At 41.4% G+C, this 20,308-nt stretch overlaps 1 protein-coding gene and 3 non-coding genes across 7 annotated transcripts; 2 read left to right on the top strand and 2 right to left on the bottom strand.

Annotated features, from left to right (window-relative positions):
* Positions 1 to 614: 614 nt before the first annotated feature.
* Positions 615 to 686, bottom strand: trnaw-cca (transfer RNA tryptophan (anticodon CCA)). The gene has a single exon. It is a non-coding gene; the product is annotated as a tRNA-Trp (tRNA).
* A 196-nt stretch (positions 687 to 882) lies between these two features.
* Positions 883 to 956, top strand: trnai-aau (transfer RNA isoleucine (anticodon AAU)). The gene has a single exon. It is a non-coding gene; the product is annotated as a tRNA-Ile (tRNA).
* A 1,760-nt stretch (positions 957 to 2,716) lies between these two features.
* Positions 2,717 to 17,632, bottom strand: LOC139073129 (uncharacterized). Of its 4 annotated transcripts, XM_070556096.1 has the most exons (8): positions 17,028 to 17,092; positions 15,703 to 15,737; positions 15,568 to 15,606; positions 11,649 to 11,753; positions 7,118 to 8,128; positions 6,887 to 7,042; positions 6,703 to 6,795; positions 2,717 to 3,257 (listed from the first exon to the last, which is right to left on the bottom strand). In XM_070556096.1, exons 4-8 carry the CDS (start codon positions 11,655 to 11,657, stop codon positions 2,934 to 2,936), a joined length of 1,593 nt encoding a protein of 530 aa, XP_070412197.1. In that variant the 5' UTR covers positions 11,658 to 11,753; positions 15,568 to 15,606; positions 15,703 to 15,737; positions 17,028 to 17,092; the 3' UTR covers positions 2,717 to 2,933. The 4 variants fall into 4 exon arrangements, with proteins under 4 accessions (XP_070412197.1, XP_070412198.1, XP_070412196.1 ...); XM_070556097.1 differs by lacking the exons at positions 11,649 to 11,753; positions 17,028 to 17,092 and adding an exon at positions 17,564 to 17,632; XM_070556095.1 differs by lacking the exon at positions 11,649 to 11,753 and having other exon boundaries at positions 17,028 to 17,351.
* Positions 17,633 to 19,773: 2,141 nt separating this feature from the next.
* Positions 19,774 to 19,845, top strand: trnag-ucc (transfer RNA glycine (anticodon UCC)). The gene has a single exon. It is a non-coding gene; the product is annotated as a tRNA-Gly (tRNA).
* Positions 19,846 to 20,308: the final 463 nt, after the last annotated feature.

Raw genomic sequence — 20,308 nt, 5'->3', positions numbered from 1 at the left:
GAGTTTTAAATTCTCAGTCACAACAGCAAACGCTATGTTGTCATGTTGTTGCTTTGCTCGAGAAGGTTCTCAGTCATCCGGGCATTCGGGTCATGGTAATCCAAAAGGTTCAAATGTTGGCAACTTGTCAACAGCAAATGTTGGCTAAATTCTTTGATTTCTTGAAGACGAAACAATACGAATATGGGAGAGTCAAGCTAATAAATTGTAGCTGTCTTGTTGTTTAAATAGTAGAGTAGTTTCGGCTCGAGCTACAGTTTATAAACTCGACTCTCCCATATTCCAGTTAGAATTGACAAAACTCCTCGGATGAGAAGCGAAACGTCTTCAAGAAACCAAAGAAGTACAGTTGCCTTCATTTGAACCCTTTGGATCATACTGTAGATTCTGACCCCAATCCCGGTTAGCTGAGTTGAAGGAGTCGATGGGCTATTAGATTTTTTATATAGTAGCGGGCTTATATCTGAGTGTGCAGATGAGAATGTACACGTACATGCATAAACATCTGAGACAACAGATATATAATAAAATACAACAAAATGTTGTATAGTTTCTAGGAGAAAAGCCACTGAAACAATACTATGGGCGTTTGCAAAACGTAAGAACTTGACATTTGACCCCGACGTGATTTGAACACGCAACCTTCTGATCTGGAGTCAGACGCGCTACCGTTGCGCCACGAGGTCCGGTGAAAACTAGTAATATTTCTCTATATGACTACATTAAAAGGATCACCAACGTGTTGTTTCTGATAATCTGTGAAGCGCTTCAACAGCATGTTCTTCTGCGCCAGCTAAAAACACACACGGTACACATCCCAATAATCACATCATCAGAGAAGACTGCTATCTTTATATTTTGTAGTTTCTGAGTCTGCAACATGGCCGGTTAGCTCAGTTGGTTAGAGCGTGGTGCTAATAACGCCAAGGTCGCGGGTTCGATCCCCGTACGGGCCACTCTTTTAAACCTTAAAAAAATCAGAAGTTTTTATTGCCATATTGTGTGCCAAGTCATTAGGAAATTGCTGCGGTATTTTGGTGCAGAAGGTAAGATAGAAAAAAGTAATAATTAAGAGATAAGCAAATATAAGAACTAATAAAACACTCATGATAAAATTATTAATGTAAAAAGTGGCAAGAATTACACTGAAAAAAGTGTTTCTTTGAAAAAACTTGAAAAAACCATGTCAACTGGTAACACACAGTTGAATCAAGTTTGTTCAAAGTGAACTATAAAGTTTGATTAAAGTAAGATTTTCATTTAGATTTCTTTAAAATTTTAAGCTCATTAAAATTATCCCAACTCCTTTGGTCCAACTTAAAAATGACAAGTTAATTGAAATTACCAAACTACCTTGGTGTAACTTAAAAATTTCAAGTTCATTGAAATTATCCTAACTCCTTTGTCCAACTTAAAAATTTTAAGTTTATTGAAATTATCTTAACTCCTTTGGTCCAATTTATAAATTTCAAGTTAATTGAAATTACCCAACTACTTCGGTCCAACTTAAAAATTCACAAAAAATCAACTCTATATATATTAAAAAAACTCTTTGAAAGAACTTGAAGAAACCATGTCAACTGGTAACACACAATCTAATTAAGTTTGTTCAAAATGAAATACAAGGTGTGACTAAAGTTAGAATTTCATTCTGATTACATTGAAATTTGAAGCTCATTTTAACTACTTGGTCTAACTTGACTAAATCAACTCTATTTTCTACTACATTGTTTTTACTTTACAGTGTAAAACTACAAATTAAACAATGTGCGCTTGTTCCTACATAAAATTTTGCCTTCTAACTTTGTAAAAATAAGTACAAAATACATGAAATGTTATAGAAAATACAATACGCAAAATGTAACAAAATTTAATACAAATGCTCTCACAGTTTAACAACACAATGACTTCACATAGTGAATTGCATATAACATCAAAAAGCCAGACATTAAAACTGAATTGTAAACATTTTGGGGAATACCATTGAAGGAAGATAAATGTAATAGCTCGTTATTTTCAGCTGGCTCTGAACAAATCTAACACAGTACAAAAATGACTGAACAATACCTATATCACAAGGAAATTCCAGTGCCTGAGGGTGTACTGCAACTCTCAGTTCTGTCTTTGCTTCAATACACCTGAATAAAATGGCTGAAAAACCTCAGTATGCAGTTCAGGAATCCATAGCCCTGTTAATGACCAGATTATTTGATTCAGGTGTGTTGAAGCAGAGACACAATTAAACGTTGCCGTATACTGGCACTCGAAAACTAGAATTGCTAAACACGGGTTTAAAAAGTCAGCTGATGTACCATCAATGGTGCCCTTTTAATTTGAACCATAGGCAAAACTCATTTCACTGAAACCTACATGCAATCCAAAATCCATGGCTGAACCAGAATCAAAACCAAGATGCAGCAAAAGAACAAATCTAAACTGAAGTGCATATAAAAAACAGAGTAGATGACACTTGGCTTTAAAGGGATTTTCCAATCCTAAGTAAAACTTTGGTAAATGAGAAAAAAAAAACATTCTGTAACAGCCCAGTTTTTCTCCTGTTTTAGCAGCAGTCTATTTGCTTCGTTTTAGCCCAAAAACAATATAAATTAATTTTAACAAAAGCATTTCATTCCCCTTTACCTTTATTGTTTTATGCTCAACTAAAGTAAACTGTCTGTTGCCAGATCAGGAGAATGACTGGACTGGTTACAGAATGTTTTTTCCCCTCACTTATCTAAGTATTACTTAGAATTGGAAAATCCTAGAAATTCTATTTTCAAATTACTTCACCGTCAGTGAACAATCAAGGCTTAGATTATAGTTTCTGCACCATGCTGGGAAAAAAGACAGCTACAAACAACATACCTGTGCTACAGGTACATTTTGGAAAAGGAAATGGCAAAAACTGATCTTGTGGTTGCAAACCACCAATATTAATTCATATTTAGCAGTTTCACATACAGGTTCTGCACCTTTGGAGACATCTTTTGAGGTTCCAGCTCCATTATAATTTTCTGCAACACCTCAAATGTAAAGCGAAGGACCTTTGGATAAGCCAGATTAAGAATGTAGATCAAACCTAACAGGAGTGCACATGCTGTTCCAACTGAGGACAGTCTATCAAGAACCTCTACTCCTTCGATTACAATCCCAATGTCCTCAGGAGGCCCTTGAAGTTCATCTCCCTCGGACCGGATGACATACACAGCCATCGTGACGTCTTCCAGGTCTTTTTGCATCTCTGCTCTGTGACTGTCCTGCAAAACAACACAAAAGTCTGTCAGCTGGCACATTTAGCTTATCATGGCTGGAATCGTCCCTGTACCGAATTTTATTTTTATATTAATCCTTCAACAAAATTTCAATGGATATTTCCTTAGACCAGGGATTCCCAAAGTGTGGTGCGCGCACCCCGTGTAATGGCTGCGGAGCTCAGAGAAGTCTGTCATATGTCACCATTAGCGTAGCCAGAAACTCATTTGTGGGTGGGCCTAAGAAAAAGTAAGTGGGCACAATAAATGTAATTGAAAACAAGTATATTTTTGCGCGTGTGTGTGTCCTCCACATGTGCCCTAGCTTCATAATAACAATGCGCCGAGCTTCAGCACTCTGGCCTGCGCACGCCGATATGTTCCATATTTGATCATTTTTAACGATGTTGGAGGAATCTGAAGGTGAGTCATTCTGGCAGATTGTAATTAACATCCCGTCTCATGCAGGTGTTCTGACATTGTAAACACCGCGGTCAAGTGACCCAGTCACATAACCAACATGGACGAAGTGCCGCTCACCGTTGACATCCCGGTGAATCACACTGTTGAGAAGAAGGGGACTAGCACGGTACCGATACGCACAACGGGACGCAAAAAATCTGCATTTACTGTTGTGCTTGGCTGCCATGCTAATGGACAGAAACTGCCACCTATGGTGATTTTTAAGAGAAAGACTCTGCCTAAAGAGAAATTTCCAGCTGGAGTCATCGTCAAGGCTAACGAAAAGGGCTGGATGGATGAGGACAAAATGAAAGAGTGGCTGAATGAGGTGTATGTGAAGAGACCAGGCGGTTTTTTTCCACACGTCACCGTCCCTGTTGATCTATGACTCCATGCGCGCTCATCTCACGGACGATGTGAAAAAACGGGTAAAGCAAATTAACTCGGAGCTCGCTGTTATTCCAGGAGGCTTGACAAAGGAACTCCAACCGCTGGACATTGGCGTGAACAGGGCGTTCAAAGTAAGGCTACGAGCCTGGATTTGATGATTAATTACTGGTAATAGCGCTCAAATAAAGCACAACCAAACTCATATTTGCTCCCACTGCCTTTTTTAATAAAACACAATTCAAATCACACTATTTTCTTAGGCCTTTTAATAACAAACATATGATTTTGTTCATGTGGAAAGTTTATGTGGTTAAATCTACCAACTAAACACATTCTGAACTTCAACACAGCGCATAAGGGGATGTGAATCTTCCGTTTTGTTTTGCTGTGCCAGGTTGGAGGGAATTAAGGTTATTTAAGTGGTTCAGAGTTTTAAAAAAAAACAGTAGATATGTTTCACAAGGTGCTGCTAGTTATGTTAAATCTTACTTCTGATTTTACTATTTAAAACAATAATAATCAACTTCTTCATGTTTGCTCAGAGATGTACAGAGCTGTTGTCCTTCGGGAGTGCTGCAGGAGGACACACAGGGATATATGGGGGTTGGATGAGGAAAACGAAATAAAGCAAAACTGTTTTGTGATCAGTTTAATTTGACATGAACACGACAAACACGCTTCCTTGACAATCTTTGTGAGTAAAAAAAACGTGTAGAAATAAAAACGAACATGTGATATTAGAGAAATAGCGGGCAAGCGGTGTTGATGCATGATTGCGCATGCGCCGTGAGCAGTTCTGGTACTTTTTGGGTCTCAGCCGCTTGCTGCACCACTTCAACCGTGCAATCGTGAGCTCGCACGGACTTCTGGCGTGTTATTTTGCTCGTCCCTCGTGAGGATATCGCAAAGTTGAAGCGGCGCTGCGAGCAGCTGCGACCCAATAAGTATCAGAACCGCTCACGACGCATGCGCAATCATGCATCAACACTGCTCGCCCGCTATTTCCCTAATAACACACGCTGTTCGTTTTTATTTCTACACGTTTTTTATTCACAAAGATTGTCAAGAAAGCGTGTTTGTCTTGTTCATGTCAAATTAAACTGATCACAAATCACAGATTTACTTTCTTTATTTCGTTTTACTCATCCAACCCCCATAAATCCCTGTGTCCTCCTGCAGCACTCCCGGTGTACGACCGGCTTTAGTAGGAGGGAGACCCGCAATTATCGCTTTGTCACGCGTGTCTCATTGAAAATGAATGGAGGAGAGGCGAAGTTGCCTCCCGAGTGTCGAGCCCATTAGAAGAGCACGAGCCGTCAGCGCACGCAATGAGGAAGTGCACGTGCGCTCTAAACCAGGTCTGAACCAGGACTAGACCAGTAATGGGCTCGACACACAGGAGGCGACAAACGACCGCGATCAGCGAAATTTGTCGCTGTCGCTTTTATTACCTGTCACACGGGAGGCGATCCGCGGCAGCGGCAAAGCCGTCTACGCGTTCTGTTCCATGGCGAAATCGAAACTTCCGTTGTTTTGCTTGGCTGTGTCAGGTTGGAGGGAATTAAGGTTATTTAAGCGGTTCAGAGTTAATAAAGTGGTAGATATGATGTTTCACAAGGTGCTGCTAGAGTTATGTGAAATCTTACTTCTGATTTTAATATATAAACATAATAATAATCAACTTCTCCATCATGTTTGCTCGGAGGTGTACGGAGCATCCTGTCCGCTCATTGGTCAGTGAATGAAACCTCCGTTGATTGGTCCTCGTCCGAGCGACAGCGATGAAAAGTTGAAAATGTTTCAACTTTCTGGGATCGTGTCGCTGGATCGTCCGTGCACGACACGTGCACGAGTGCAAACTTTCACATGCACGTTTTTCGCTTGGTAGGAGAGAGACCCGCGATTATCGCTTTTTCGCACATGTCTCATTGAAAATGAATGGAGGAGAGGCGATGTCGCCTCCCGTGTGTCGAGCCCATAAAGTGAAGCATGCTTTTGGCTGTTATAATTTTCACAATGTCTGGTTTGCACTGATATGTTCCGAGTCCCGAACCCGCACAGATGTTTTACCGGTACGTTTTACCGTGCCCACGCCCGCACCCTATAACCTGGTGCGCCTTTTGTATGTGTTAAATACCAAAAAGACACGTAACTGAAGCTGCGCCTTATGGTCGTGAAACTACGGTATTTTCTTTTAAAAGAACCGCAGTCTGCGCACAAAGTAAAAAAAAAAAAACATCAACCTTTGTTGTTTTCTTCCGTGATATCCCACGCTATCCTCAATGCTGTCCCCCTGTTTACCTGCCTTCCTTCCCCCCGCCTGCTGTCTCCGCCCATGGCCCGATTCCTCAGACAGCAATCTGAACACAACTGGACCGAGACCGGCCGAGTGATGCTGGGCCAAAGTGAGCTGATCTGATCCTTGTGTGAAAGCGCTATGAGGCTGCCACGTCTGGTAATTTTTGGTATTTTAGTAAAACTTAATTTTCTACCAAATATTGTCCTTGTGGTGCCCAAAAGGACAATAGTTCTAAGCTAAACACTTTATACACACAATCATTCAGAACATTTTTATTTACCCGTTTAAAGATTTACTTACCGTGTATTCTTTGATGAAAGCATTTCCATCCTCTCCAAGGAAAGGGACGAGGGCTTTCAGGACACACTCTCTTTTTTTGTTGACGTCTTCGGTCTAGTTTTGAGAGATACAATGTAATAAGAAACAAAGCCAACATTGTGTTTTTCTTTGGTTACTCATCATTGGTCTCCTGAATTTAGTTCACCTGGTCAAAGATTTGTGTCAGCCCAGATATCTTCTCCCTGGTTGATCCTCCTCTTGAGCGAATGGCGGTCATCAATTTGGTGGAGTACTTGTCAAGTTGGGAAAAAAACTTCTGCTCTAGGGGAAGAGCTACAAGCCTCTGGAACTCTGCATTGATCTGCAAGAAAAACATAAAAGCTTTAATATATAAAGCCTCTGTCAACGATTAAATTAAATAACAATGTCTTCTTACCTCGCGTTGATCAAAAAGAGCCGGCCATCGACCCTTAAAATCCTGGATTCTTGGCTCACCGTCCACCACCTCTTGTCGCCTGTATGCAAAAGTGCGTGCCATTTTGTCTGCAATGACCCGGTCATTGTGTCTTATTTTCACTTCAGTCAGAAGTGAAAGTCTTTCCTGTTCAAGGGATTCGGAAGTGTCCCCAGTTGGCAAAGATGGATAAAAGTTAGCTTCTGCCCTTTTAGGCCTTTTTACGTTTCTGCCAGAAGATCCTTCTGTAACTTTGGACTTCATGGAGTTAACAGCTACCTCTGGGCACCCGTGCAGTCTGAGCTGGGTTCTAAGATTTCCCATTTTGTACTTGAGCCTCTGCTTCCATCCGTACCATCCATTTGAGGATCCAGGTTCCTTCAAACACGGATGTTTTTTGATTAAAGCTTCTGCCACTGCAACAAAGTGTTCATCACATGGATAAGCTTTGTACTTGAAGATTTCTTCAGATACTTTGTTCAGAATGTCAGATTTGGTTCTTGTGCTGAGATACACCAATTTGGAGGATGATTTGTATTCAGCATTTCCCCTTTCAAGCACAAGCTCGGTGTCATACGAAAATTGTGGAATAGGAAACACCGCCGGCCACTGCACGCTTCGAAATGACAGTTTTGGAGGAGAAGGGAGTATGTTTGTGTTGTTTGATGCCTGTAAAGAGCAATCAACAGCATCAAAAGTGGCACAAGCTGATGAAACATCATCAGTAAGTGTGATTATGAGTGGAACAACTTCCTGTTGAACCACCTTGATTGTTCCCAAATCCTGCAGTTCAGAGGTTGCGTTTAGATTGAAGAACTCATTTCCAAAATCTTGGTCCATGTATTGCAGGCGAATTTCTGTTGTGATTCCAAAGGTGTTCTTTACGACATTGACAAGTTCTAATAAAGACTGGGGTATACCATTTGGAAGAATCAATTTTTCCACATTGTTTTCGCCCAAGATGACTTTAAGTCTTGCTGCACCCATGGTAATCTGAAAAACAAACAATTGGCATGAGTCTCTACTTCATGTTCTTAAGGACAAAAAAAAAAGTACATGTAAAGCTTAGGGTTAAATACCCCGTTCTGAAATTAGCATCAAAATATCTAAAAACAAATTGGCCGTAAAATGTGATCTGATATTCTAAGCAACAACAATAATCAGTCTGCCTTAAAATACCACACATAGAATTATGTGTTTTCAAACTAAAATAATGCATTAAGTAAACATTCAGAGTGCACGTGGAAAAAGTATGTGAACAATAAATAGTTGAAGCTCCTTTGACAGCAATAACTGTTCAATAATGCTCAATGAGGAGAAGAATCCAAGCATCAGCTAAAGACTGAAAGAAATCAATGGGATGTGCCAACAACCCTTTTAGCACATATTCTTTGGACAAATGGAACCAGAATTGAGTTGTTGAAAGAACTACCCAACACTGCGTGGAGAAAAAGAGGCTCAGTACAGCAACATCCGAAACTCATCCCTACTGAGAAGTATGGTGGTGGGGCATCGTGGTTGAGGCTGCTTTGCTGCGTCAGGGCCTGGGGGGGATTGCTCTCATGGAAGAAAAGATGAATTCCTAAGGTCTGATCTGAACTACAGGAAACATTTGGTTGAACTTCTTACTGCCAAAAGAGGTTCAATCCGCTATTAAATCCAAGGGTTTACAAGCTTTTTCCACCTCCACTGTTAATGTTTACATGGTGTGTTCAATAAAAAAATAAAAACAAAATTATTTTCGTGGTTTTAGTTTCAGCAGACTGTCTATTGTTGGGACTTTGATGAAGATCAGATCACATTTTAGGACCACAACGGGCAGAAATCCATGAAACTCCACAGGGTTCACAAACCTTTTCCTGCAACTGTATATAAAGATTCTTTAACTAGTTAATATGACACAAATATTCCAATTACAAGCATTGCATACACATCATTCTCCTCACCCTTTAAACATGAATGTATCTTTTTAAAGTGACAAGGCGCATTCCTCCAATTCTGTAGTCAACAAGGGGGTATCTGTCAAGCAGTTCTTTAGGCTCCAGAACTTCTACTTCCTTGTTTGGAGAACATTTTAGATCATATGATCTAAAATGTTCAATGTACCACACACTGAGCTTTTTGACAACAAACAGAGGGTTGTTGTGAAGAATGACCATGTGGATAATCTCACAAAACTCTGGTAGTCCTCCCAGCGAGCCATGGACCAGGATCATTCCACATTTGTAAAGAAGTCCATTGTGTGTCACACTTTCAGCAAAGGCAACGGTCTCTACATTTACAGACTTTTGTTTAAGAGCGCTTACAATGTCCTTGTTCAGAATGTCCGTTTGAACGTTGGTGACAGTGGAAACTTCCAATGAAGGTTTCAAAACCTTGCAGGACTGTAGGTGGTGAGCCATCTGTAGCTGGTGTTTTTCTGCAAGCGTGAGCAACACATTTTTGAAGCATCTGACGTTCCTTGCAACTCTCTTAAAAAAGCTGTGCTTTGACTCAAAGCGCATTGTCCAGAGGGCAACAAGTGGTCCATACTGACGTATCAAGTGCGGATAGTGCTCAAGGAAGTGATGCTTGGGCTTAAGTTCACAGTCAGTAAAGACCTCTTGGAATTTGACCCTGTGCTCTGAAATCTTAAAATCAAGATATGCAACGGACTCTTCTGTCTGAACTGGACAAACTATTATTTCAACAATGTCCTTTAAGTCCAAAAGAACTTGCCAAGCTGGCTCCTCACAAGGAACACTTTGCCCTAACAACAAGGGAAGAAATCGAAGCAAACTCCAGTTCTCATGGGCATTGCCGCCCACAGTCTTTTTTGATGCAAAACTCTGAGCAACAGGGTGAGGTCTGTTAGTTTTGTCACTCCATTTGAAGTTGAATGATGATATTGCTTCATTCAAAGCAACTAGTGTGACATATTTTTTTTTAATGAAAACTCCAAGGCAAAGGGCAATTTCAAAAGGAACTATGCCCTCAAAAACATCATGGGCAAGGTCCGGTGGAAATCCTTTGGTTAGATCAAAATACAACAGTTCTGACAAGACACAATTTGACTTGACACCATAACAACTGGATATTTCAGTTCCTTCAAGACTTTTTAGGTGATCTGAATGAATATTTTTGTCTCTTAATGTAAATGTTCCTCTGTTAACCTCAGTTGTTTGATATTGAGAGGATTTTGCAGTGCAAAAGCGACAAATGTAGTCTCCAGTAAAATTCTCTACAAACCCAGCAATACCATGTGCAGCGAGGTTGTCAGCCACTACACATTGAAGGGTTCCTTTGAGGGTTTTACCTAACTTTGGAACATACAAACCACTCTGTTCCAAAAACAGAAGATCTCTTATTAGAGGCTCTAAGACTTTTGCATAACTGTAAGACTTTAGATCATTGCTCTTAATTAAAGCTGCCAAGTAAATAGACGACAATGCAGAGTTACAACCGGGGAGCAAATTACCGAGAGTCCAATACAATCCACAAATTTTGTGCTTTCTTTTAGATGTCCCAAGGGGATTGCATATCTCAAAATCATCAATGTATAATATTAATGAAATGCTTTCCTCGTTTGAGAGAACTTTTTCTTTGAATATGGCACCATCAAAAAATGACTTGTAAATGCCTTCTCCTGAGTCTTTATGTAATGTTTGTATATGCTCTGTTTGACTCAGTATTGCTTCACAGTCCAAGATTTCCTGTAGAGTCTTTAAAATTGAAATATACTGAAATGACTTTCCATTTTTTTTATCAAGAAAATATTCTAACGGTTCAACTACACCAAAATGTCTTCTATAATAAGCCTTTCGCCTCCAAACACTGGAGAGGGGCCCTTTTTTCCTTATTGCCTTTTTAACAGGGTTTTTGTCACAAACTGCACTTGCTAAATTTTCCACAAGTAAATGGTCAAAAGGACAGTTATTCTGTTGAAGTATTTGCACAACTGTATTCTTAGTAACTGGTACACAGAGCGAACCGATCAAATAACTCAACTCTTGTAAGAGCTCATCGACTGCTGCATTAGACACAAGAAAAACACTTTCTAACTTAAGAAGAACGGAAGCAAGTTTGATCTCAAAATCCTTCTCTAACTGCTCAGCATCATCATCTAAAGTTTCATTACAGCCAATACTGCTTTCCCCATCTGAGAAAACAGCAACACTGGCAGATAATTCTTCAGGGTTTTTTGTAAGTAAAACTATTTCTGGTTTAAACTCATCAACTTTACCAGAATGTTTTCTGTATTTATGACTTTTGTAGTTTTCATAGACATTTGTTTTGTAGAAACAGTTCTGGTACACACAAGTGACACACACTTTGTTTTTAAGATGAGCAAAAATATGATGAAAGAAATCCCTTTCTGTAGAATGCAGACTACAAGAACAAACGGGACATATATATGCTGATGCCTTTGTTTGTGGTTTAAAAGAGGAATGACATCTTGCTAGATGGCTCCGTAAAGCATTCCAAGTTTTGAATCGGCAGGCACAACTTAAATAGGTGCATGGATAAGAATGACCTCTTCCATATTGTCCGTGGCTTAGTTTGTAGTGCCCAAGCAGTTGAGATCTTCTTGTGAAGACACTATGACAGTCTTTGCAACTCCATGCCATTCAATTTGACACTAGAAAAAGAAGACAGATGGACCACTTGTTACAAATGAGTTTGTCCACACTTTTCTCCTCCTTCAGGAAGACCACTGTTTAAACACCAGTCAATGAGAGCTTCAGAGGTTAATAGTTTTGTTGCAGATTAAAAAGTTGTTGCATCAGTTTAAATGTAATTTACCATATTTTCACGACCATAAGGCGCACCTAAAAGTCTAAAATTTTCTCCAAAATGTACGCTGCGCCCTGTGGTGCGGTGTGCCTATTGTGTTGTTGTGAGAAGCGAACGTAGTAGAAAACAAGAGGCGTGGCGTGAACGTGCGGACGTGAGCGAAGACAGACCTGTGGATCTGCTACATCATCATCAACATCCTCGCTATTTGCGTCAGACTCCGGCTGTGAGTCTCCGTCCACTTCCTCTTCTTCCAGTTAAAAAAACAGCCGTACTATCTGAACTGCCTGGTGGACATTTATCCTTCTCATCATCCTTTATTAAAGCCTAATAAAAGCCTGCTAAACTGCAGAGACAACATATCTGTCCGGATCGCTCCAAAATATGAGGTTTACCGTCAATATCTGTCTAATTGTTGTTACTCCGCTCGCGCCACTGCTTTCCCCGCAAAGCGGCTCCTTTTTGCGCACATCTCGTTACTCATGCAGCCTTCCTCTCTCTCTCAGCTACATAATGATCCTTTTAATAAACTGAATATGTGAGACTTCCACCAACAGCAAAAGGATCTCATGTTTTTGTGGGGGATTTTTTACGTTCACAAGCACATTCCCTCTCACGGATTACTAAACTGCTGTTTAGACAAGTTATCAGATTGTCTAAAAATAGATAATTTTTTAGTTTAGTATAACTCCGCTTTTACGTTGCCTATTAACAAAATGTAAAAACAGGGGTGTAGTTTATAATCTCCTTTTTAAAGCTGAATTGAAACCAAAAGTCAGGGAGGCGGAGTCTTGCTGCTACAGCGTCCCAAATCAGACCTGTTCAAAAGACGCGGATATGCGTCCATGTACCCCAGAGGGTTAATAAAACAATTCAAATCACACTATTTTCTTAGACCGGTTAATAACACAGATATGATTTTGTTCATGTGGAAAGTTTATGGTTAAATCCACCAACTACCGGTAAACACATTCTGAACTTCAACACAGCGCATCAGCGCTTGAAGCGGCGCTGCGAGCAGCTGCGACCCAAAAAGTACCAGAACCGCTCACGGCGCATGCGCAATCATGCATCAACACCGCTCGCTCGCTATTTCCCTAATAACACACACTGTTCGTTTATATTTCTACACGTTTTTGTTACAAAGATTGTCAAGAAAGTGTGTTTGTCGTGTTCATGCCAAATTAAACTGATCACAAAACACAGATTTACGTTCTTTATTTCGTTTTCCTCATCCAACGGCATAATTCAATGTAAAATCAATGGAGCAGCGCGACCGTGAGAGACAGGGCATCACACGTCAACTAAGAAGCAGCTGTGCGTCCAGAAAGCACGCAATCACCTCACTTGAGCGGCAGATGCGAGCTGACGAGGCGTGTGTTTTGCGATTGCTGCAGCTGCTGCGTGACGCCTGGGAAAAGGAAAAGCTGACTGCTCAACTTGGAATGGACCTCGCTGAGAGGAATAGAAGATGGAGACTGGATACCCTGGTGAGTTTATATTACTGTTGGAACCCTTCACGAGGTACTGTCACCATGGAAACACATATACAGTCTATGTGGATCAGTAGATCCTTGCATGTCCGCCTAGACGCCTGACCAAATCGATTAAAATACTTACATTTAGCCCCGCATTCAACTCTTCCTGCACGCACGGCAAGGTGCGATTGCAGGTGCATCCAAATAGATGTTTACAGCGATTTTAACGCCAGAATCGCGTGCAGTCTGTAATGGTACGTGACCACCGCACGCGATTCTGGCGTTAAAATTGCTGTACACTCCTCTGTTCGGACGCAGGTGAAGTCGCACCTTGCCGGGCGTGCAGGACGAGTTGAACGCACAGCTAATGTCAATATTTTGACCAATTTGGACGGGCGTCTAGGCGGACATGCAAGGATCTACTGATATCGCATATACTGTATATGTGTTTCCATGGCGACAGTACCTCCTGAACATTCCGACAGCAAAATAAACTCACCAGATGTCGAGTCTCCTCTCTTCTATTCCTCTCAGTGAGGCCCATTCCAAGTTGAGCAATCAGATTTTCCTTTTGCCAGATGCACACGCAGCAGCTGGAGCAGTCACAAATGACACGCCTCGTCAGCTCGCACCTGCCGCTGAGGTGAGGTAATCTCGCGCTTTCTGGACGCACAGCTGCTTCCGAGTTGACGTGTGACGCCATGTCACTCATGGTCGCGCTGCTCCATTGATTTTACATTGAATTATTTCGCAAAACAACCAGAATCGTGTGCGGTGGGCACATACCGTAAGCACTGTAACACAGAAATGAGGTGTTTGTTTACCTTTTGCTGACATGTTTCGGCTGGAACTACCCCCTTCGTCAGAGCCATCAGCTGTTCGCGGCGTCACTTCCGTTTATGTGCGGGCAGCAAAGGACGATGTCGCCCTCTGCTGCCCGCAGACAGCACACAGATCATTAACACAGAACAACAAAAATACAGAAGATGGATTAAGAAAGCGATAGAGATAAGGAGACGTGGACACAACACCATGAACAGGGACGACGGGGTATACATGTTGGACCACGCATGGGACTGTGTCATCAGTGGGGAGGACGCGGGCAGCAGAGGGCGACATCGTCCTTTGTTGCCCGCACATAAACGGAAAAAACGCCAGCGAACAGCTGATGGCTCTGACGAAGGGGGTAGTTCCAGCCGAAACATGTCAGCAAAAGGTAAACACCTAATTTCTCTGTGTTACAAAAGAAAAATGAAGACAATCATGAACACACACACAGAATGAATATACAGAAGATTTTTAAAGAAAGTATTCTGTTCATGAGGGCAAGCATGTTATTGATAATAAAAAAGTACTTTAAAATAAGAAATTCCCTTGGGTCATCTGAAGAAAGCAAAGTTGGGGATTGTATTTGGAATGTTTTCTTGCATCGGTTAAAATGTAATTTACTTCCTTTAAAATCAAATATAATTCAGTTTAACACACTTAAAAAAATTATTTAAAAAAAAATCAACCCAATGCATAAAGAAAGTATTCTGTTCATGGGGCCAAGCATGTTATTGATAATAAAAAAGTACTTTAAAATAAGAAATTCCCTTGGGTCCTCGAAAGAAAGCAAAGTTGGGGGTTGTATTTGGACTGTTTTATTGCACAGCTGAAATTGCACTGTAATTATTTGGCAGATTTAATTTCTTAACATTACTACAATTTTTACCCTTAATGTTATACAAACACAATTGTAAATTTAAGCTGTCCTTGAACTATTTTAAGAAACAAAAACTATTTTGAGGCACAACTAGGGTCTCTTGTGGTATTGTTACCAAGTAATATAAAATGAACTATTATCTTTACATCAGATTTGACTGTAATAAACCTAAACAATGATGGGGGAGGTAGTGTCATGTCTACTGTTTTAATTGTATTCTTTATTAGCAGATAATATTGGAACCTCAAGATTTTTTTTAGCATTCCTATGATATAATACTCGTTTACAAAGAGGCTGGCCCAGAAGATACTTAAATTTAAAAACTTACTTGAAAAGCTATGTCTTTTCAGTGGAACACAGGAACACTAATGGGCTGACTTACAGCAATAATGTAGTATTTAATGCAAACGTGATAGGGCCTTTAATAAATAAAATAATAAAAATTAATAATTTAATTAAATGTATACAAAACTCACATTTGCAATTCCAGATGTTGGGTGGTTTTCTACCAGGGACTGAGGAAAAATGAGCAAGAGAAGAAGAAAATTAATTAATATATAAGCGGTTAAACTTTCCATCTATCAAAGTGCCAGTGTTCATTGATAACTTACATTACATTGAACAAGGCAAAAAGGAATCAGGAGAGCTGAAGGGGAAAAGAAAAAATTACAAATGTGTTCATACAACCCCACTTTAAATATTGAATCTGATATTACAGATATGGTGAAACAAAAGACTGGGGGGAAAAAACAAGTTTTTTTACTGACATTACATTTGTAAACATTTTCATTACATTTTATTATTCTAGTGATTAACACCAAATCCTTAAGACTGCCCTTTTTGCACACTAAATGCTGTAGTGTCTAAAGCCGGGCATACACTGTGCGACTTTTTCACTTTTTTGAGCCGATTTTCCAGTCGTGCGAGAATCCACAAGATCGGGGAGAGTTTTGCGCTGAGCATCTTGTAGTGTACAGGGGGTTATGAGAGGCGATTAACACCACGTGACCAACTACCGATTAGCAATCGTAAACTCGCACAAACTTCTGGTGTGTTTGAAATGTTGATCGTCCCTCGTGATGGTATCGCACTGTTGAAGCGATGCTGCGAGCAGCTGCGACCCAAAAAGTATCAGAACCGCTCACGGCGCATGCGCAATCCTGCATCTGCTCGCTATTTCCCTAATAACACACGTTGTTCGTTTTTATTTCTACATGTTTTTTTACTCACAAAGATTGTCAAGAAAGCGTGTTTGTCGTGTTCATGTCAAATTAACCTGATCACAAAACACAGATTTACTTTATTTCGTTTTCCCCACCAGCCCCCATAAATCCGTGTCCCTGCAGCACTCCTGAAGGACAACAGGCAAGACAAAAAAGTCTGACGTGGAGTAAAAACTGCTATTTTTAGCATATTTTTAGGGCCGACGTGTTGCTATCATACGTACAGAGTGAGCTGTCAGGTCACAACAGAGAACTGGGTCGTGCAGTGTGAGCGCATGACTTGTGAGAACTGCCCTGCGAGGAAGTCGTACAGTTAAGAGCTGAAGCTGAGTGAAAAAGTCGCATAGTGTCCGCCCGGCTTTAAACGAGTCAAGCTCTACAGTTTTGATAGGGGAAGACAGAAAATCAGACACGAATTCCGGAGATTTTCAAAATACTGGTTAACAAGGAAATAACCGTAACAAAAGTTAAACGGGTTCTAAATTTGACTACACTTGACACTGGGATTGAAGTTAGTTTGTCTGTGGATCTAATTTGCTACTTTTTGATCCTGGACGACGAGAATTTAATCCTTAAAGTAGAGAATTCAGCCAGTTTATCCAACACCACTAGTAATATTTAGGCTAACAGGAGGACATGAAAACTAAGGAGGCATCGACAGAAATACCTTCTGGGTTGATGGTGAGTTTAATACTTTTCATACGTTTTCTTACCTTTTAAACTATCCTCCGATGGAGACGTATTTCTGTCATTTTCATGATCGCGGTACAGAACGCAGCTCAACGATGGGAAGGAAGGGACCATGCAGTCGCGAATGCGAAGCAGGCACGTGCCGAATGCGAAGCAGGCACGTGCCGGCAGGGAGAGAGAGAGAGAGAGAAGAATCTACGGGGCTTCCTCAACTGACTTTCACGGGCAAATAATGAGTGTTACATTTTTACACTCTATGGCGTTGTTGCTAACAACTGCTGGGGCAGAGAAGACGCCTCTTATTACGCATCACGGGAGTTCTGTGATAAGAACCTTTTAAATCGACAAAAACGTAGAAAAATTACCGTTTAATAAAAAAAATCCTTTGTCTAAAAATCTAAATCTCACCAACAATATTCTTGGCACTCACTGTGGTTTTACAAAACCTAAGTTGATACCACTAGCATTTAAAACATATTGAAAAGTAAAGCACATTCATTAATACAGTTATAAAGTCATAATATTACTACATAAAACCATATTTTACCGAAGAACTTACCGTTGTTTCAGCTCCGGTTCCGAGAATGGTGCTGGTAGATGGTCAATCTAGAACTTCAGAGGCGGGAATAAATCTGACGTGATGACGTCATACGCACTAGTTAGTTCTATTTAAATTCAGCACTTTGGTTCAATAAGGAAACATCACTTTGCCCTTAGTTGGGCAGTTTCAAGTTGTTTGCCACCACATTTTTGAGTTGTGATCCTTAACTCAAAAAATGTACATTTAATTTTCGTAAAATATTACATTACATTGACTATTGTTAAATATACTTTTTTCAGTGTAGAGAAGCAGCTATCTACTCCGTGTAGGTATTAATCTGAATATTTGTTGAATGGTTCAAGCACAGCATCGGGTCACGTGACTGGGACCAATCAACTTGAGTGGGCTGCCCTAGGATTTTCGTTCAAAAGTCCAACTGCAGAGGGGAAGAAACTGTTTTTGTGGCGAGAGGTTCTGGTCCGAATGGATCTGAGCCTTCTGCCAGATGGGAGCGAGTCGAAGAGACTGTGTCCAGGGTGAGACGAGTCAGCTATTATCCGACCTGCACGCTTCAATTTCCTAGAGGTGTACAGATCTTGAATGGAGGGGAGTTTGCAGCCAATGACCTTCTCTGCAGAGCGCACGACACGCTGCAGCCTCTTCTTGTCCCTGGTGGTAGCTCCAGCGTACCACACGGTGATGGAGGAGGTGAGGATGGACTCGATGATAGCGGTGTAGAACTGCCTCATCGACTGTGGTGATAGGTTGAATTTCTTCAACTGCCTCAGGAAGTACATCCTCTGCTGGGCCTTTTTTCTGATGGTGGTGATGATGGGCTCCCATTTGAGGTCCTGGGTGATGGTGGTGCCCAGGAAGCGACATGAGTCCACCATCGTGATGGGAGTGTCAGACAGGTTTAAGGGGGCGATGGGGTGTGTGTGTTTCCTAAAGTCCACAACAACCTCCACTGTCTTCTGGGTGTTTAGCACCAGGTTGTTGTGGCTGCACCAGGACACCAGACGTTCAGCCTCCATTCTGTAAGCTGACTCATCCCCATTAGAGATGAGTCCGATGATGGTGTTGTCGTCAGCAAACTTAATTAGTTTGACAGACTCATGCTTGGAGGTGCTGCTGTTGGTGTACAGGGAGAAGAGCAGAGGGGAAAGAACACAGCCCTGTGGTGAGCCGGTGCTGATGGTCCGTTGGTCCGAGACATTCTTCCCCAGCCTGACTTGTTGTTTCCTGTCTGTCAGGAAGTCAGTGATCCACCTGCAGATGGGGTCAGGCACGTTCATCTGGGACATTTTGTCTTGGAGGAGGTCTGGCAGGATTGTGTTGAATGCAGAGCTGAAGTCCACGAACAATATCCTGGCGTAGGTACCTGGGGAGTCCAGATGCTGCAGGTCAGGATGAATTGTAGAGCCATGTTGATTGCGTCATCTACAGACCTGTTTGCTCTGTATGCAAACTGCAGGGGGTCCAGGAGGGGGGCTGTGAGGGTCTTGAGGTGGGGGAGAACTAGGTGCTCAAATGACTTCATGACCACAGATGTCAGAGCCACAGGTCTGTAGTCATTTAGTCCAGTGATTCTTGGTTTCTTCGGGACAGGGACTATGGTGGAGATCTTGAAGCAGGCAGGCACATGAGATGCCTCCAGTGAGGAGTTGAAGATGCTGGTAAACACTGGGGCCAGCTCTTCAGCACAGTGCTTTAGAGTGGCAGGAGCCACGCCATCAGGGCCCGGGGCTTTTCGTGTGTTAAGAGACCTGAACTGCTTCTTTACATCTGCTTCATGAATGTGTAGATGATCATGAGTGGGGAGTGAGGGGGAGGGTGATGAAGATAAATTCCAGTGATGGTGATGACTCTGTAGTGGGGAGTGGCTGACCAATGTCTCTATTGTTGGGGCTGGACGAGGAGTGAGGCCTGCCTGATGGCTACCAAAGCTACCAGGGCAGCCGTTTGCGGCGCCATTTTCGTTCTCTTTTTTTGTGAGCCCTTTTCATAAATCTGCAAGTAAATTAATATTCTCTTGCTTCTCTCTGCCACTAACGTTGTCTCTTTGTTTTGTCTCTGCAAACTTCAAGAGGGTAGATTAAGCGCTTGTCGCAGTAGTTGATTGAAAAGTCCAGAAGATGCGCCCGACCTTTTCTAAATTCAAAGTGCACGCACAAGGACTGATTTAGCAAACTTGAAAAAACTATTTTAGACCTATCAAGACCGTAAAGGCGTTGGTGGTATAGTGGTTAGCATAGCTGCCTTCCAAGCAGTTGACCCGGGTTCGATTCCCGGCCAACGCAGTATTTTAGTGTGTTTTTAAGTCAAAAATAACAACAGCTCAGGCTGTGCAGAACCAGTACCGTTATAACATTAAATTTGGTTAACATAATCGGTAGAAAAAAATGCTTCAACAAAGAAAACAACATGCTTCTTGAGATCACAACATGTGCTTCACGCACGCACGCACGCATGCATACTCACACACACATACACACACACACACACACACACACACACAGACAGAAAGTTAGCAGTGGATATTAATAATAAATGCAGACACGGCTCTAGAGACACATAAAACCATCAAAGGGGAAAGTCTCTCCTCCAGCCAGTAGCTACTGTACATTAATTTGGAACCCTTTATTCATTGGTGTTAATCCTGCTTACTCTCCTTTTTCCAGTGTTGCCATGGATATGCTATTCCTATGGCAACTGCATGCCTTTGTGGATGGCCTTGGGCCCCACCATAGAGGACTCTCTGAA

The sequence above is a fragment of the Nothobranchius furzeri genome, chromosome 11 (assembly GCF_043380555.1).
Source record: "Nothobranchius furzeri strain GRZ-AD chromosome 11, NfurGRZ-RIMD1, whole genome shotgun sequence".
Taxonomy (NCBI): Eukaryota; Metazoa; Chordata; class Actinopteri; order Cyprinodontiformes; family Nothobranchiidae; genus Nothobranchius; species Nothobranchius furzeri.
Note: the sequence above shows the minus strand (reverse complement) of the source record. Positions and strands in the feature narration are given on the sequence as shown.

What these genes read in the sequence shown, in the direction of transcription:
- LOC139073129 (XM_070556095.1), bottom strand. Translation starts at nt 17,118, where the DNA reads ATGGTCCCTTCCTTCCCATCGTTGAGCTGCGTTCTGTACCGCGATCAT. An exon ending in ATCGGAGGATAGTTTAAAAG is followed by an intron (nt 15,738 to 17,027) that starts GTAAGAAAACGT and finishes TTTCCCCTTCAG; the next exon opens with CTCTCCTGATTCCTTTTTGC. An exon ending in CTCTTTTTGATCAACGCGAG is followed by an intron (nt 7,043 to 7,117) that starts GTAAGAAGACAT and finishes TTTTTCTTGCAG; the next exon opens with ATCAATGCAGAGTTCCAGAG.